Here is a 13,756-nt window from a genome sequence, read left to right as displayed (position 1 = left end):
ATTTTATCTCCATTAAAAATGCAAGTCAGAAATATTCAGAACATAGCACCGAGTCTAACTGACAAGAGTATAAAGATATACTATGAACACGTTATGATGAAACCTACCAAAATTCAAGAAAGTCAGTATACTTATGAATATCCAAGACACTGGGTAGAGTATGTAGGAGGTGAGAAAGCTATTGAAATCAGACAGGTTCGAAGTATTCCAGCAGGAAGAACAATATTATTGAAGAACTTTAATGTTTTGAGGTATAATGATGAGACAAAGAAGCAAGATAGTTTTCCTATTGCTGTGTATGTGAACCTAGACACAGGAGATGACATGAAAGTTTTTAATACAAAGCTTCAAACGGTAGTGAGAGAACAACTGACTGCGGAAGGACACCCATTACCTTCAGAAGTTAGCATAGCATATAATTTTGAAACAAACTCAATAGATTTTAAAGTCGTCTCTGCAAAGAAGTCAGGTTTTACATTTAATGAAGCAGATGTATATTCGAATGAAAACTTCAAAGCTATTGCATGGTTAGATAATGACGATTGCTTTAAGAAAATATTTAAATTCAGTGACTCAAAGATGTCAATAGATGACCTTCGTGGAATGTTACCATCGACGTTTACAGTTGAAGGTTCAGCAGGATTGCTTACAAGATTGTCAATTGGTGGTATTTGGTCTCGTGAGAACATTGTTATAAAATCCAGTATAAGTGAATTTGCTGAAGAATCTATATTATGTCTTTCAAACTATATGTATTCGCCGCCGAAGCATTATAGTATAACAAACTTTGTCAGTAAGTTTAATATAAGACTTGTCGAACCTTCTTCAATGAAAGATGTTGTGCTACCTAAAGATGGAAAGGATGGACTCATTATTGAAATGATTTTAATAGCATATTAAATGAGCTTGTTCTTGAAGGTCATTCATGATGAAATAACTGTTGTAGAAGATGTTAGCAATTGTTCAGACATTTTATTGAGAATAGATGATATAAGAAATAAGTTAGATAGACCGCAAAGCGGTGAGGGCGAAGCCCGTGAGAACGCTTATGTTTCATTGACTTTCTCCAGTAAAGAGAACTTTTATGAGATAATATTGAAGAGAGATGATTTTAATATGGTGTAAATGGTAGCTTGGGCAGCTTTAGGCGCAATGGGAACAAAAGCATTAGCATTTGGAGCAAAAGCACTTGGAGCTTATGACGCAGTAAATAAAATGAGTGGAGGAAGGGTTTCGAAGACATTAGATGCAAATAAAGGAAAGATTGGAGGCTGGGTTGCAAAGAAGTTAAGATTAAATAAAATCGGGCTCATAAATAAAGCATCCAATTTGGTTGCGACTGAGTCAGAAAATGCTTTAGGAAAGGACGATGAGTTTGCAAAACATGCAAAAGACTTTAATGACCAGATGAAAGGTGAAACAATGCATTTAAATAGAGTCGATGGAACTCTTCCTCCACCAGTAGTTCTTCCGTATGGTCCCTATGGAATGTATGGAAACCCTTACGAAAGACCATTTGACCCATTGACTGGTGGAAGTAACTGGTATCATTACGGACGAAGAAGAAAGACAGTCAAGTTGGAGACAGACGTGAAGAAAGCAACTAAAAAGAAACCAAGGAAGAGAGTTATAAAGTAATGAGAACGTTTATGTTATGAGAAATTTTTAACGTTAGTTTTATTTTTACTGAAAATTTTTATTTGGATGTAATGACGAAAACTATTGAGATAACAAACTACAACGGTCATGAGTTCAAGAACTTGTTCTTCGTTCCTCGTGAAAATACATTCTATCAGATACGAGGGAGAAAGGGTAAAGTTAGTTTAAGCATTTATGACAACAAACATAATGGGAGATATATAAAAGCAATAGATACAAACGGTAAGCGTGTTTCATTAGCTTTGTCAAAACTTACTAACATTTATTTTGACAGTGACTTTGACTCTGACGATTGGAGTGACAGCAGCGATACTGAAGAATATGAACTATTGTGTGAAGCACAGCAATGGGAAGCGCTGCAATACTTTTGTAAATGAGAACATTAGTGGGAACGTTAGTGAGAACGTTTATTTTTTCATTAGTGAAGTCGTTAGCGAAATGTTGGTGAGGTGAAGTGGTTGGTGGTTTTGTAAATATTTAAGGTTAAGTTAGTGTTTGTGTTTGTGTTGTAAAATATACATTAGCGGTTTTGTAAAGTGTCAAATTCACAAGTATTGGGTAAGGTGGAACGCAGTGCCGCCGTACCCAAGACTTGTATACTAACTCATTTAATGACTTCTCCATTTGTTTTGGTGAAGATTCTAAAACTATACCAAAAGGAATATTATGATGAATACGTTTTACCTTTATTACGTAAGCCAAAAATAACATTTGATATAAAACTTGATGACTCGTTTTTGATAACAGATATTAGACGCAAGGCTGAAAATCATCAGTATAAAAACAGTTCTGAAGTAATTGAGGATTTATCACGTGTAATCCGTTTTGTAGATTGTGGAAACAAATACTTCATTCAAAAGGACTATAATATCCACGACAAAATGAATCAAATATCTTTCGTTCTTCAATCAAACATGAAAGAGTCACTTAAAATGATTAAATTATTTAAAGAAGAAGGTAAAACAATAACAGCATGGGATGTACTACTAAATCAATTATCCTCATTAACCGTTAAGGGTGTTTGCTTTAAATCTGATTCTCCAGATGTTTTCTCAACGTTTCAAGGTTATAAATACAACGTTCTCGAAAAACCAGATTACTCAAAAATTGAGATGTTTATGAATTTCATTAAAGAAGCCATTTGTGATAATAACGATGAAGTGTATAAATACCTTCTCGGCTGGATTGCATCAATGATTCAACATCCTGGAATCAAGAATGAAACAGCAATTATTTTGAAAGGACTTCAGGGAACAGGTAAAAACAGATTTACAGACATTATTTCTGAACTTCTCGCCGGTTATTCATGTAAAAACATTACCGAAATAAGTGAGCCAACGGGTAATTTCAATTCAGTAGTTGAGAATAAAATGTTTCTTGTACTTAATGAACTCAAGAATGTTGGTGAAGATAGACTCGCAAACTTCAACGCTTTGAAATCAATTATTACGGATAATGAGATTAGAATTAATGAAAAGAATCAACCCAGAAGAACTGCTCAGAATGTTGCTAATTTCATTTTCGTAACTAATAACGTCTACCCTGTCAAAATTGAAGTTGGAGACAGAAGATACGTAGTTTTAAGAGTTAATGGTAAATTCAAGGGTCAATTTGATTACTTCAAGAATTTGATGAATTCATGCACAAAGGAATTTTATGATAACCTTTTAACATATTTTATCAATTACGACCTTTCATCATTTAATGTACGAATCATACCGATGACTGAAGCCAAACAAGATTTAATAGAATTATCAACAAATCCTTTAGATGTATGGATAAATACACATTATGATGAATTGTGTGCAGGTATGACGTGTGAAAATGCTCTATTCTGCAAACCATCAGACATGAAAGACAAAAACTTTCAAATGAGCATTAAGGATAAATGTGATAGGAAACAGAGAAGAATAGATGGTAAACAGACATGGTGTTATGTTTTGAAAGAAGAAATGAAAGGATTATATAAACAGGTTGAACCAAACAATAATGATGATTCATTTACTGATGATGAAATACCTGTAAATGAAGCTTTATAAAGTATGATTGGAATTTATTTTTGCATTAATCCTGCTGTGTTGTCAAAATGTCATGTTGTCATCATTTTTAAGAGAAGTTAATTAACCTGGTGACACATGGTGACGTGGTGACACCTTCAGTTCTTCAAAAATAATTCATAAATGCCTTCCTCTTTTCGTACCTGTTGTCAAAATGTCATGTTGTCAGTAATTTTAAGAGAAGTTAATTAAACTGGTAGCACATGGTAACATGGTAACACCTTCAGTTCTTCAAAAATAATTAATTATTGAATAATCCGAAATCATTAACGTAAACATTAATATATAAAATTCATGAAAACATTTATGAAATCATTAATGAAAACATTAACGATAAAATATATTTCCTGTGTTGTTGTCAAAATGTCATGTTGTCATCATTTTTCAGAGAAGTTAATTAACCTGGTAGCACATGGTAACATGGTAGCACTGAAAAAATTAAATTTGGATTGAGTTTAAAAATTCACCTTTATTAAATTCATCTCTTCCAATCAATTTATTTATTCTATTAAATTCTTTTATTTTTGCTTCACTCAGTTTAAGGATTGAACGGTAAGTTTCTAATTTTTCGATTATTTCTTTCCTCTCTTTATCGTTTTCAATTACTTTAGTTTTATGGGCATCAGCCCCACCACATTGCGGCTTCTTTTTGTAATAGCATATTTTTGATTTAATTCTGTTTAGTTTCTTTTTATATTCATCGTCAGGACTCTTGGCTGCTTTGTTGTCACACATTTCTTACGAAATAAAAAAAATTAAATATTATTTAAATATAATGGAGTAATAAAATAAATCGGAATTTCTATTAATTTATTGTCAACTTCAACTAATACATTACCGTTAATATATCTAACAAATTCAGCTATTGTGTCAAATCTTCGTCTTCTTTTTGTCATTGATTTATCAGTTTTTCCATAATCGAGATGAATCAAAACTTTATCCCCTTTTTTAAAATTCATGAGCCCCGAATTAATTTGTTCACGTTTAACATCATTTAACCTTTCCATTTGCTTTCTAATATATTCCCATTCTTTTGAAATATCATTTTTCATTTCCACTGGTTTCATGTTTATAGTTCTATGCCATGTATTATTGTAATAATATACTAACTGCTGTATGATGGAGTCATGATTTCCATCCCAGTATATCCGACCGTTAACCCCTAATGCATCTCTAAGAGTTCTCATTACCGCATCAACTATTTTATTATGAAACGTATATGGAGAAGATGAGAAGTAAAAATTAATTTGTGGGAAATAATGAATCATAGCTGCCTGAAATCCTTTATCACCATCACCCCTGATATTATCTACTCTTTCATGATCTAGTAAGTATTGTATAGCCCTTCTTGTTTCCTGTTCTGTTTTCCCTTTCACTGGAATGCAATATAAATATCTAGTGTTAATGTTAATGGCGAATAAATAAGTAAAGTTTCCTTTTGAATATTCCAGATGATCGATTTTGTATGAATATGGATATGGAGCAAATGAAGGGCGACTAAATTTTTCCTTTAACGGTTGAATTTTCGGGTCAATTGGTTTATTTAATATCTTGAAATCCTTTTTAAAATCTTTTTGTTTCTTTAATGTTTGAAATGGATATAATAAAGTGAATGATGAAGGATTAACTGAAGGAGGTGGAGGTACTGTTGTTGGAGGTTTTGGTGTTGCAAGTGGTTTAATTTTATCTGCTTTGATTTTGGATGATGAAGTTTTAGTTGTTGATTTTCCTTTCATTAATTCTGGATGTATTCTATTCATTTGTTTTAAATATGCTGTATATAAAGTTTTGATATACTTTCCCGCTTCGAGTTTATGTTGAAGGATGAATTCCAAAAGTTGATCTTCCTTTAAAAGTCGGGCTGAATATGATTTAACTAATGAATCATAAATTAAAGCTTGTGCTTCATTTATGGTCTGAAGGACCTGGGCGTTTTGCACCTTTAGCTGTTGAACATTTGCTACTTTAGAGCTCGGCTTTTTCTTCTTTTGTTTTTGTTCCTTTGGTTTTTGCGGCTCGGGATTATATAATTTATATAATTCATCAATATCTTCTTCTGTTAATACTTTATTTTTGAAATCTTTCAACTGTTTAAGTTGTGATTTAGTTTTTCCCTTTGTATATTCATTATTTTTAATTTTGTCTTTAATTTCAGAAATTATTTTATCATGATATTTCAAAATTTCATTTTTATAATACGAATAATAATAATCCATATCATCACTCGTTATATTGTTATTATGTTTTTGGAGATATGATTTTAATTCATAATAATTAAGAAAATTTTGATTAAGTACTAAATCATCAATTAAAATTTCTAAATCTGCGTTATCCATTTATATAAAAATAAAATAAATGTTTAAGGGTGCCCACCTCTTTGAATCATAGTATCAAAACCATCATTAACGGTTCCTTTTGTCTCTTCTGTGGCATTTTATTAAAAATAAAATTTTAAATTGTATTAAATAAATGGCATACAACATCCATTTTCACAACATACAGCCTTAGTGTGTGCTCCTGTTAATGCAGTCTTACCGATTGTTAAGCGAGTCATTGACCCGTTTTTAAGTTGTAAATTAATATTCTGACCATCAAATATCACTTTATCATTTATTATATCCAAATAATTTTTAGGTGTTAATTGCTTATTTTGTCGTAAACTAACACCTTTCATTTTTTGTGCAATCTTTTTAAAATCACTATCTCATACCGAAATGGCTCACCAAAAAGGTGACATTTTTGGCGCCAATAATTTGATTTTTCTGATTCTTTCTATTTAGATATATTTATTTAATATTCATATTCCTTTATATTGCCTCATATTATTTCCCATTTTTAATCATATTATACAAATCTTTAATAATTTTTAATGTTTTGAGCTTCAAAATCTTGTTCTAACTATTTTCATTCATATATCCTAGAAAAAATTAAAAAGTTTTTTAGAAATAAAAATGTTTGTATGTAAAGTATTGAAAATATTCTAGATGAGAAGACATTCTCCAGAAGAGATTGATATTGATTGGCTTTGTGAAGCCATCACAAAATCAAATAATGGAGTTAAGTTAACTGATATTTGCGCGAAAGCTAAAATAAATCATGAAGGCAGAGTTATATATAATCATACTATCTTAAAGTATTCCTAGAAATTTCCAAAATTAACCGAAATATAACTGTACAGAATTACTATTTTCGAGATAAAATTCATATGGAAATACTAATTCATAACGCTTTATGTTATATAAAATTTAATTTATAAAAATTTCAAAATAAATCAAATTTAACACAATGAATATAACTGCAATCGAGGTTTTTGACGATTGATTCTTACGAGAAGTTTTCCAAACTTTGAGTTAATGTCTTGACATTAACTCAAAGTTTGGAAGTCTAATAAGGGGAATTGTAGGCTATGAGGTACTGATTATATATCAGTGCCTCATAGCCTGCAATTCCCATTAGAAATCGGAGAAACTTTGTCCGCATAACTTATGATGCGGACAAAGTTTCTCCCATTTCTACTTAGAATGAAAGGGCAAGAGGTATATAGGTACACTATATATCTCTTGCCCTTTCCTTCTTACCTAAAGACTTCCAATCTTATTTTTTTTCCAATTTTTTCCCTAAATTTAAATCTTATATAATATAAATAAAATGCATAATATCAATCACAAAAATTAATGTTTATTTTTTTAATTAAAATTGCCGCGCAATTTAAGGTTTTCTGTCACATATTCTGATAATTGAATTAAATGGTGATATTGCATATGCTGCTGCAATATCTCCGACATTGTTATTACTAATATTTGAATAACTAATATTAATAATACCATAACTACAATAAATAGTATCATATCCTTCTTCTTTTTGTCCACATGATGAAACACAACTTTCAAGAAAATAATTAAAATTTCCATAGGATAAATATGAACATGAATGTTGTCCAGTGTTTGATGCTTGTGAATATAATGAACAACATCGATGTTGAATAACTGAATCTTGACCTTTCACGTAAACAGAACCTCCTTCACTCCTTTTGCAGTCATTGAATGAACATTCGGAATGTAATAATTTGATATTATTCGTTGTAATTGAAATAGCACCACTTGCAAGATCATGAAAAAAACTAAGTAAAACAAAACACTCCGAATTAGTAACAGAAACTGGACAATTAACACATGTTGTTGGATTTGTTTTGTTATTTTCACCAAATAATTCATACCAGATGTTTTTTGGAATATTTTCAAAATGATGATAGTGATAATCTCTCCGAAGAGAGAAAATCACTGAAACGTGACATTAAAAAATTCCAACACTTTTTATTAATTTTTTTTTCTTTGATTCATATTTTCTTCCGAATTAGAAGGGATTTTTTATGCATTAGTATATCAAGACAACTAATTGCATTAAATTGGCAATGTTCATGACAGAGATTCGGCAAGTATTAACGAGTTTCTAAAGATTGTCTAGTAATACAATGTTTTTGATCAACATATTTAATTAATTTGTTATTACATACATCGAAAATATATAAGTATAACGAATTTATATCAGAAAACAGTATTTTTAATTGCAAAATGAAATAAACCTTTCAAATACTGTATTATTTGATCTAATAATAATATAAAATCAATTTGTTTGTATTTGTTTTATGATATTGATATTTTACATTAAACAAATTATGAAGATCACATAGATTATATATACAAAACTATTCTTGTTAATTAATCATTTCAATAATGAAAATGAAACAAGAAATTGTGAACTCACATACAGAAGATATTTATTCAAATTGCATCAAGAGTTATATTTATGAAATTCGAAAACTAAAAGAAGATTTAAAAGTTTCAAAAACAGAGTGTGAAAGTCAGAAGAAAGTATCAGTCAAAATATCAGAAGAATTAATTAAGATCAAACATGAAAACGAACGATATAAGAAAACAAATATCGAACTTACAAAAAATCTTGATCATCTTAAGAATATTCAAGAAGACATTTTCGAAAAATCAAAACTTGAAATGAAACGAATGAATAACGAATTAACATCAAGTCAGAAAGAAGTCGAAAATCTTAAACGAAAGATATCAGAACTCAACGAAAGGAATCGAGAATTAATTTCATCACGTGAATATTACTCAATCAAACTCACAGAGTCCGAATCAGAATGTATTTCACTTCGAAAACAGTTAACAGAATCGAATACAAAACTTTCATCATTAAATTCAGAACTTTTTTCACTCAAATCAGAATACAACGAAATGAAAGAAAGTTCAGACAAACTTTATTCTATCAATCAAAAATTACAATCACAAGTTTCTTTCAACGAACATCGATATGCCGAACAAAGTTCATTCATCGAAGATCTTAAATATCGTGTTATTTCACTTGAAGAATCAATCAACAGATCTAAACAACTTGAATCTATTGTTTGTGAACGCGATTCAACAATTTCAACATTACGTGATCAACTATCGAAAAGCGAAAATAAATGTCAATCTATCACAGATGCATTACAACATGCACAAGAACAATTAGAAACATCACGTGTATATGACAAAGAAATTGAAACACTTCGTTCACAACATAATTCATTATTGAAACGAGCCGAAGAAGCAGAACAATGTTTGAGACGATATGAAGAAGAACTTCAATATAAGAAAGAAGAATATACACAATCTATGATTAAACAAAGTTCCACTATTGAAGAATTACAAAATCAACTTATTTCTAGTCATCGCGATTTTGATCTTGCTATTGAACGTCAAAAGAAGTCAGCATCAGAAGCAGAAGAAGCACGAATATTTGCCGAAGACCTTGAACGATCATTCAATAATTTACAACGCACAGTTCTTCGAATTCAAGACAAAATTTCTTCACACAATTCACCAAATCCATCTCCATCCAAAAGAGTTTCATTCCCTGGAACATCACTATCATTATCAACATATTCTGATTCTGATTCCAATCCTCAAGAAAATTAATTATTAATTTATTATTTATTTGTTTGTTATGATAATTATTATGTAAAATGTTTCATAATATTTAAGTAATGTTTGCAAAACTATAGCTACTTTTGCTTCAATGTTAACTGTGTGTATGATGACCGATATTAGTATTTGTGGAATATTTTTGACTTCATTAGATAATGTTGTGATTTCGGAATAAATTTTGTCGTTCATCTTATAATTCATGGACCATACATGTTTTTAATGGTGGAGAATAGAGGATAGACTATACTCAGAAAAATTAATCTTAACAAAATTAGAAAAATCAAATATTTCTGAATTTCATTCTTATTTTATTGATAGCAAAGGTTCAAAGAAGGGAATTGAAATATGAATAATATACTTTCCTTCTTTATATTTGACTTGTTGTTTGATAACTGATTCTTGATGTTGAAGATTGAAAGGAATTAAACAATTATTAGTTGAAAAATATGAAAATAAATGATAAGATGTAAGAGAATCAATATTGAATGTATCTATGTGAGGTTCAATGTCATATGTTAAATTATCAATATGACAATTCTCGATTATTAATGGATTAGCATTATTATAAATCAATGGTCCATTTCCAAAATTTCCAAAAATTGAACATTTAGAAATAGTCATTTTTCGATAACAACTAATGATACCATAACTTGTACCTGATTGTGAATTATTTAGAATATTACTATTAATGAGATAATGTGTTGGAGAATCAATACTATAATGCATAAGAACCTGATAATCGCAATGATTTTGACAAATTGAACAAAAATTGACTTTTCCAATTGAATTAAATGGTGCTATTCCATATGCAGCAGCATAATCTCCGACATTGTTATTACTAATGTTTGAATAACTAATATTAATAATACCATGGTCACAATAAATAGTTTCTAATCCTTCTTCTTTTTTCCCACATGATGAAACACAACTTTCAAGAAAATAATTAAAATTTCCATAGGATAAATATGAACGTGAATGTTGTCCTCTATTTGATGCTTGTGAATATAATGAACAACATCGATGTTGAATAACTGAATTATGACCGTTCACGCAAACAGAACCTCCATCACTCCTTTTGCAGTCATTGAATGAACATTCGGAATGTAATAATTTGATATCATCCGTTGTAATTGAAATAGCACCTTCTTCAAGGTCATGAAAAAAACTAAGTAAAACAAAACACTCCGAATTAGTAACAGAAATCGAACAATTAACGCAAGTTTTAGGATTTGTTTTGTTATTTTCACCATATAATTCATACCAGATGTTTTTTGGAATATTTTCAAAATGATGAAAGTGATAATCTCTCCGAAGAGAGAAAATCACTGAAACGTGACATTAAAAAATTCCAACACTTTTTATTAATTTTTTTTCTTTGATTCATATTTTCTTCCGAATTAGAAGGAATATATTGATGAATCAGTATATCAAAACAACTAATTGCATTAAATTGGCAATGTTCATGACAGAGATTCGACAAGTATTAACGAGTTTCTAAAGATTGTCTAGTAATACAATGTTTTTGATCAACATATTTAATTAATTTGTTATTACATACATGGAAAATATATAAGTATAACGAATTTATATCAGAAAACAGTATTTTTAATTGCAAAATGAAATAAACCTTTCAAAAACTGTATTATTTGATCTAATAATAATATTAAATCAATTTGGTATTTGTTTTATTTATGTTTGATTGATATGATATTGATTTCTACATTAAACAAATTATGAAGATCACATAGATTATATATACAAAACTATTCTTGTTAATTAATCATTTCAATAATGAAAATGAAACAAGAAATTGTGAACTCGCATACAGAAGATATTTATTCGAATTGCATCAAGAGTTATATTTATGAAATTCGAAAACTAAAAGAAGATTTAAAAGTTTCAAAAACAGAGTGTGAAAGTCAGAAGAAAGCATCAGTCAAAATATCAGAAGAATTAATTAAGATCAAACATGAAAACGAACGATATAAGAAAACAAATATCGAACTTACAAAAAATCTTGATCATCTTAAGAATATTCAAGAAGACATTTTGAAAAATCAAAACTTGAAATGAAACGAATGAATAACGAATTAACATCAAGTCAGAAAGAAGTCGAAAATCTTAAACGAAAGATATCAGAACTCAACGAAAGGAATCGAGAATTAATTTCATCACGTGAATATTACACAATCAAACTCACAGAGTCGGAATCAGAATGTATTTCACTTCGAAAACAGTTAACAGAATCGAATACAAAACTCTCATCATTAAATTCAGAACTTTTTCACTCAAATCAGAATACAACGAAATGAAAGAAAGTTCAGACAAACTTTATTCTATCAATCAAAAATTACAATCACAAGTTTCTTTCAACGAACATCGATATGCCGAACAAAGTTCATTCATCGAAGATCTTAAATATCGTGTTATTTCACTTGAAGAATCAATCAACAGATCTAAACAACTTGAATCTATTGTTTGTGAACGCGATTCAACAATTTCAACATTACGTGATCAACTATCGAAAAGCGAAAATAAATGTCAATCTATCACAGATGCATTACAACATGCACAAGAACAATTAGAAACATCACGTGTATATGACAAAGAAATTGAAACACTTCGTTCACAACATAATTCATTATTGAAACGAGCCGAAGAAGCAGAACAATGTTTGAGACGATATGAAGAAGAACTTCAATATAAGAAAGAAGAATATACACAATCTATGATTAAACAAAGTTCCACTATTGAAGAATTACAAAATCAACTTATTTCAAGTCATCGCGATTTTGATCTTGCTATTGAACGTCAAAAGAAGTCAGCATCAGAAGCAGAAGAAGCACGAATATTTGCCGAAGACCTTGAACGATCATTCAATAATTTACAACGCACAGTTCTTCGAATTCAAGACAAAATTTCTTCACACAATTCACCAAATCCATCTCCATCCAAAAGAGTTTCATTCCCTGGAACATCACTATCATTATCAACATATTCTGATTCTGATTCCAATCCTCAAGAAAATTAATTATTAATTTATTATTTATTTGTTTGTTATGATAATTATTATGTAAAATGTTTCATAATATTTAAGTAATGTTTGCAAAACTATAGCTACTTTTGCTTCAATGTTAACTGTGTGTATGATGACCGATATTAGTATTTGTGGAATATTTTTGACTTCATTAGATAATGTTGTGATTTCGGAATAAATTTTGTCGTTCATCTTATAATTCATGGACCATACATGTTTTTAATGGTGGAGAATAGAGGATAGACTATACTCAGAAAAATTAATCTTAACAAAATTAGAAAAATCAAATATTTCTGAATTTCATTCTTATTTTATTGATAGCAAAGGTTCAAAGAAGGGAATTGAAATATGAATAATATACTTTCCTTCTTTATATTTGACTTGTTGTTTGATAACTGTTTCTCGATGTCGAGGATTGAAAGGAATTAAACAATTATTAGTTGAAAAATATGAAAATAAATGATAAGATGTAAGAGAATCAATATTGAATGTATCTATGTGAGGTTCAATGTCATATGTTAAATTATCAATATGACAATTCTCGATTATTAATGGATTAGCATTATTATAAATCAATGGTCCATTTCCAAAATTTCCAAAAATTGAACATTTAGAAATAGTCATTTTTCATAACAACAATGATACCATAACTTGTACTGATTGTGAATTATTTAGAATATTACTATTAATGAGATAATGTGTTGGAGAATCAATACTATAATGCATAAGAACCTGATAATCGCAATGATTTTGACAAATTGAACAAAAATTGACTTTTCCAATTGAATTAAATGGTGCTATTCCATATGCAGCAGCATAATCTCCGACATTGTTATTACTAATGTTTGAATAACTAATATTAATAATACCATGGTCACAATAAATAGTTTCTAATCCTTCTTCTTTTTTCCCACATGATGAAACACAACTTTCAAGAAAATAATTAAAATTTCCATAGGATAAATATGAACGTGAATGTTGTCCTCTATTTGATGCTTGTGAATATAATGAACAACATC

General features: G+C 29.4%; 4 protein-coding genes and 1 pseudogene across 5 annotated transcripts, besides 4 other annotated features; all 5 read left to right on the top strand.

The window, feature by feature from the left end:
* Positions 1-2,261: part of a mobile genetic element that runs on past the window's edge.
* Positions 325-897, top strand: TVAGG3_1085830 (annotated as a pseudogene). Its single transcript has one exon. A coding segment is annotated over exon 1 (573 nt).
* On the top strand, positions 1,126-1,638 carry TVAGG3_1085820 (protein of unknown function, DUF4107 family; the record flags this gene model as incomplete). Its single annotated transcript, XM_051256848.1, has 1 exon — positions 1,126-1,638. One exon carries the CDS (start codon positions 1,126-1,128, stop codon positions 1,636-1,638), a length of 513 nt encoding a protein of 170 aa, XP_051075951.1.
* Positions 2,262-5,209: a mobile genetic element.
* Positions 2,262-6,052: a mobile genetic element.
* TVAGG3_1085800 (uncharacterized protein) lies at positions 2,271-3,698 on the top strand (the record flags this gene model as incomplete). The annotated part of the gene is made up of 1 exon (XM_051256847.1): positions 2,271-3,698. One exon carries the CDS (start codon positions 2,271-2,273, stop codon positions 3,696-3,698), a length of 1,428 nt encoding a protein of 475 aa, XP_051075950.1.
* A 1,031-nt stretch (positions 6,053-7,083) lies between the features above and the next one.
* Positions 7,084-7,290: a mobile genetic element.
* Positions 7,291-8,968: 1,678 nt separating this feature from the next.
* Positions 8,969-9,691, top strand: TVAGG3_1085760 (uncharacterized protein; the record flags this gene model as incomplete). Its single annotated transcript, XM_001293387.2, has 1 exon — positions 8,969-9,691. One exon carries the CDS (start codon positions 8,969-8,971, stop codon positions 9,689-9,691), a length of 723 nt encoding a protein of 240 aa, XP_001293388.2.
* A 1,923-nt stretch (positions 9,692-11,614) lies between these two features.
* TVAGG3_1085750 (uncharacterized protein) lies at positions 11,615-12,807 on the top strand (the record flags this gene model as incomplete). The annotated part of the gene is made up of 1 exon (XM_051256846.1): positions 11,916-12,731. The coding sequence occupies one exon, from the start codon at positions 11,916-11,918 to the stop codon at positions 12,729-12,731; it is 816 nt and encodes a 271-aa protein (XP_051075949.1).
* Between the last annotated feature and the right edge of the window lie 949 nt (positions 12,808-13,756).

This window comes from Trichomonas vaginalis, assembly GCF_026262505.1.
Source record: "Trichomonas vaginalis G3 chromosome Unknown ctg_170, whole genome shotgun sequence".
In the NCBI taxonomy this organism is placed as follows: Eukaryota; Parabasalia; order Trichomonadida; family Trichomonadidae; genus Trichomonas; species Trichomonas vaginalis.
The sequence above is the reverse complement of the archived record's forward strand: the minus strand, read 5'-3'. Positions and strand labels throughout refer to the sequence as shown.